Raw genomic sequence first — 4,698 nt, 5'->3', positions numbered from 1 at the left:
GCTTCCCTCAGGAAATACATATCTTTAGAAACAATGGCAATAATGTTTACTGTCAAACAACTTATAATAATAACCACTAGCTAGTGAGTTATAGCGAATTCATGCACATGCGTCAAGCTGATGTGGGAAGATCAAGATAACAGATAGCTACGGGATGCGGGCGCCGTTTCATAAACATCTGAGACATCATAGTCATACACTTATTTAATATTATAGGACTCTCTATTGCGCATTGCTTTTTTATCTCATATTTCTACGCGTACCTACAAACTGATTTATCCAGATTTGTAAATCTATTTTATTGCAACTAACAGTTGAAGGTGAGGAGGAGCGTTTGAGTGGCTAAAGACTCTCCAAGGACCACAGCTGGAGAATTGCAGAAAATAGTCGAGTCTCAGGGTCAGAAAACCTTTAAAAAAATCTAATCAAATCAAACAGCACCTACACCACATGTTGTTTGGGAGGGTTTCAAGAAGAAGAAAAAAAATCAAGAAAAGAAAATGCTCTCATCCAAAAACAATCCCCAGCATATTCAGTTGTCAGACACGACTGGAACTTCAAATGGGACTGGCTTCTATGGTCAGATGTAACTAAAAAATTAGCTTTTTAGCAACAAACACTCAAGATGGGTTTGGTGCACACAGGGATAAAATGTACCCCATGTGTACAATTAAATATACTACTGTATTTTTAATGTTGTGGGCCTATATTTCTGCTGGAGGTCCTGGACATTTTGTTTAGATACATGGCATCTTTGATTCTATCAAATACCAACAGATAAAAAAATCAAAAAGTGACTCACTCCGTTAGAAATCTTATAATGGGCCATGTTTGGATCTTCCAACCGGACAATAATCCAAAAACAAACCTTAAAAACAACACAAAAATGGGTCACTGTGACCCACACAATGAGTGTGGTGAACTGAAGAGGAGAAGCACCATCATGGAGCTGGGAATCTGAAGGGTCTGGAGAGATTCTGGATGAAGGAATGGTCTCTGATCTCTTGTCAGGTGCTCTCTAACCTCATCAGACATTATAGGAGAAAACTCAGAGCTGTTATTATGCCAAATGCAGGTTTCAAAAAGCATTGAATAAAAGGGTACCGTTAATTGTGTCCAATGTGTATTAGAGAAAAACATTTATGTCATGATATTTCCCCCCATTTTAAAATCTTATTCTCCAATGAAAGGTTAGATTTATGTGAATTTTTTTTATAAAAGATCAAAATGATTAACAACGCAGATTTATTTTCACAGCCTTCTTTGATCATATTTACCAAGGGGGCCAATAATTCTGACCACGACTGTATACATGTAGTCACAACTGTATCATATAATTTTTAAATGATCAAAGGAATTCAGCCTAGGCATTTGCACAAAAGAACGTGAATATAATTAGAATTTGTGAGGTGGTTAGGACAATAAATAAAATCACTTAATACATAAATTACTGACCAAATTCTGCTGGTTTATGGCTTGCCACATCTTTTACAATGGCACGAATGTTTTCCAGAATATACTCCTTTGGCATGTCCAGCTGTTTAAAAAACCAAATGATGTTAACAAAGTGGGGGGAAAAGCCTCATAGATGTGAAAATAAGCAGATACCACCCTGTTCTCTCTTACTTTATTACGAATAGAAGTGTGTGTCACGCAAAGAACTCAATGTGACTTACTGTTGCAACTTGTGTGTTGACATAGATGTCCTCAACCATGTATTCATGACCACTCTTGAACAATGCAAGCATTTTGGGAATATTCATTCCAACTGATCCTGATGCAAGCAACACAAAGAGCCATTTAACCTCCGTTTAGTTGCACATTAATAGAACATGCCTGATACATGTGCAACTCACTGACCTCTCTTGCTCTTGGGAAACTTCTTCCTCAGCTTGTTCTTCAAAGGGAGCAGCTTTTGTACAATGTCTGGCTCAGCCAAGTAAAAATCTGCTGTGATCTCATCAGCTAAAATCTGTCATCAACATTGATTAAACGGCACACAAAGTAATTAGGGAATTGCAACTGTAATTGCAAAATCAATATATTATTATTATGTGATAGCCGAAAAACACAGATTGAATTCAGGGTAAGTGGGAACTTTTTGAACACAATAAAAATAAACAGCCATTTTTTACACAAGCAAACCTTTAAACAGTATATGCAGGAATTACATTTCTACCAGCAATGATAAGTTCTCATGAGCTTTACCTTCTCAACCAGTTCTGCTCCACCTGCAACTGCTGCTCCATTCTCCATTGCTATTCTGGCTTGATCTGGATTCTGTAAAGCCATAACTCTACAATTACTGCATGTAAAATGTACAGCCTCCTTTAATGGAGCTGTAAATTATATCAAATCAGTTCAGTCAATGACACCTGTAATGTTTAACATAATAGACCACAGAGTGATGCTCCCACCTCAGTGAAAACCACTATTGTGTTGATGTCCGACTTGAAGGGATGTGGTAAATGAATTATGCTAACAAACGGATCCACTTTTTTCTGAAACAAAAACAATGGAAAGTCATTCATGTTCAATGTTATGTTCAAATGTGACTGTTTGTTGCAGTTATAATGCTGAGTGCAACATAGCTAGTAAGAACATTTATTCAACTGACAAGAGTATTTTTCATTCAATTAACTCAAATGTTCGTAGTTTGTTTAACAATATATAGATTTCATTTTAAAAGAAACCATCACAAGAACAGACAGACTTCTGCATTAGTCACATATTAAATGCTTTTCAACATCACAGTTCATTATTTCAGCAACTGTTCTGATGTACTGATGAATATTTTAACTTTTTTGAATACAAAATAAAAGAATCTTCAAGAAACTGTGTAGAAATTTTGAACTTGATGCATTTAATTTATTAAAGCATGAACAGCTCCAGAACAACTCTGATTTAACAACTGTAACTAAAGCACAGAAAAGCTTTTCCTGGAACATATTTCCAGCACACTAGTCCACACTAGTGCGGATTTAATTTAATGTTTAAATGAGTGCATTACTGTTCAAAAGTTTGGGGTCAGCAAGTTTTTTTATTTTGTTTTTTATTTGCATTATATTGATCAAAAGGGAGTTTAAGACTTTAATACTACATTTTGTTTAGTTTTTTCCAAATAAATACTTTTGAACTTTCTCTTCATCAAAGAATCCAGAAAAATGTATCAGTTTCCACAAAAAATATTAACTAGCAGTTATTTTTTCCAACATTGATAACATTAAGATTTGTTTCTTGAACATCAAAACAGCATATTCGAATGATTTTTGAAGGATCATGTGACACTGAAGCCTGGAATAATGATGCTGAAAATTCAGCTTTGCCATCACAGGAATAAATCATTTTCGAAAATATTAAAGGGGTCATATGATGCGATTTCAAGTTTTCTTTTCTCTTTGGAGTGTTACAAGCTGATTGTGCATAGATAAGATCCCTGAAGTTGCAAAGACTAAAGTCACAAAACCAAAGAGATATTCTTTATCAAAGTTATGACTCTGCCACGCCCCCCTAAAACGGCTCGTTCTAACATGCCCCCACATATCTACATCACTGTGTGGAAATATTTGCATAATGTGGCCCAAATGTGTATGCAAAGAAAGAAGACGTGGTTTCAGTAACAACAGTTAGTGTTGAAGCAGCCATGTCAGGGAGACGCTGTGTGTTTCTAGGCGAAAGTGTACAAACGTACATTTATTCTTTTAAGCAAAAGTTACTTAAGGCTATTTTAAGAAAATAACCACCCAAAATGTACCTTTTTCTCCAGCTTCATGTCTAGACGTAGGTTAGTGTATACAGGCTGGTTTTCGGGACTGAAGTCCAGCTTCTGAAAGTTCTTCAGCATTTCAATGGACACGGATGTCTCATAGACGGGTTTGGGATAGTACCTCACCATGTACACATCATCTACTGGAGCCCAGGCTGTGAGTCCATAGGGTTTGTGTCTGTTTTTGTCATCAACCTTTTGTTTCTCTTTCACCACCTTTTCTTCAACAGTCTCCTCTTTCTTCTCTTTCTGCCTACAAAAATAGTTTTAATGAGAAACATGATTCTTCTCTGCATATAGATTTTTCTTGCATGGTTTCTAAGTTTGTCAGCAAGTCGAATCCAGGCTAAACAGTGTAAATAGAGAACTCACTTGGCGGCGGCAGCAGCAGCGTAGGATCTGACAGATTGCTGTCTGTGTGCAGTCAGTGAGCTGCAGGAGACAGAAGGAGCTCTGCATGTGAAGAACAGCCTCTGACATCTGGGTAAAACTGTGCGTGAAACAGGACACTTGTGTAAAGCAGAATCAAAATGACTGGGCCAAATGACACGTTAATGATTACATTTTAATTAGCCAATTAGTGGTTCAAATTTATTAAGATTCTATCAGTATACTTTATCCTCCATACAGACGCACTGCATAAATTCACATAAGCTTAACTATAAGAGATCGTGGTCAAAGTCGTTAGCTTGTGTAGATGCACAGCGCTATATTTTACACATCAGCTCAAGTATTCTGCACATGACAGTTTTCATGTTAATAATCTCTGAAAATATAACGGAATATAAAGAACATAAGTAAAATTATATTTAACGTTTCAAAACTGACCTCTTAAAAAATTCCTTGAGGGGGCGGCCATGTTGACAGACTATTGTGTTACACTTAGATTTTCCCGTCTAAATCATCAACACGCTTTAAGCGTTCCCACCCAT

The 4,698-nt window shown here is 36.4% G+C and overlaps 1 protein-coding gene across 1 annotated transcript; it reads right to left on the bottom strand.

Moving 5' to 3' along the window:
* Positions 1 to 1,447: 1,447 nt before the first annotated feature.
* Positions 1,448 to 4,698, bottom strand: LOC107567463 (39S ribosomal protein L1, mitochondrial-like). Its single transcript, XM_016253144.1, has 8 exons — positions 4,595 to 4,698; positions 4,139 to 4,256; positions 3,755 to 4,019; positions 2,418 to 2,501; positions 2,209 to 2,280; positions 1,861 to 1,972; positions 1,677 to 1,774; positions 1,448 to 1,537 (listed from the first exon to the last, which is right to left on the bottom strand). Exons 1-8 carry the CDS (start codon positions 4,623 to 4,625, stop codon positions 1,448 to 1,450), a joined length of 870 nt encoding a protein of 289 aa, XP_016108630.1. The 5' UTR covers positions 4,626 to 4,698.

This window comes from Sinocyclocheilus grahami, unplaced genomic scaffold (genome assembly GCF_001515645.1).
Source record: "Sinocyclocheilus grahami isolate Dianchi unplaced genomic scaffold, SAMN03320097.WGS_v1.1 scaffold1161.1, whole genome shotgun sequence".
In the NCBI taxonomy this organism is placed as follows: domain Eukaryota; kingdom Metazoa; phylum Chordata; class Actinopteri; order Cypriniformes; family Cyprinidae; genus Sinocyclocheilus; species Sinocyclocheilus grahami.
The sequence above is the reverse complement of the archived record's forward strand: the minus strand, read 5'-3'. Positions and strand labels throughout refer to the sequence as shown.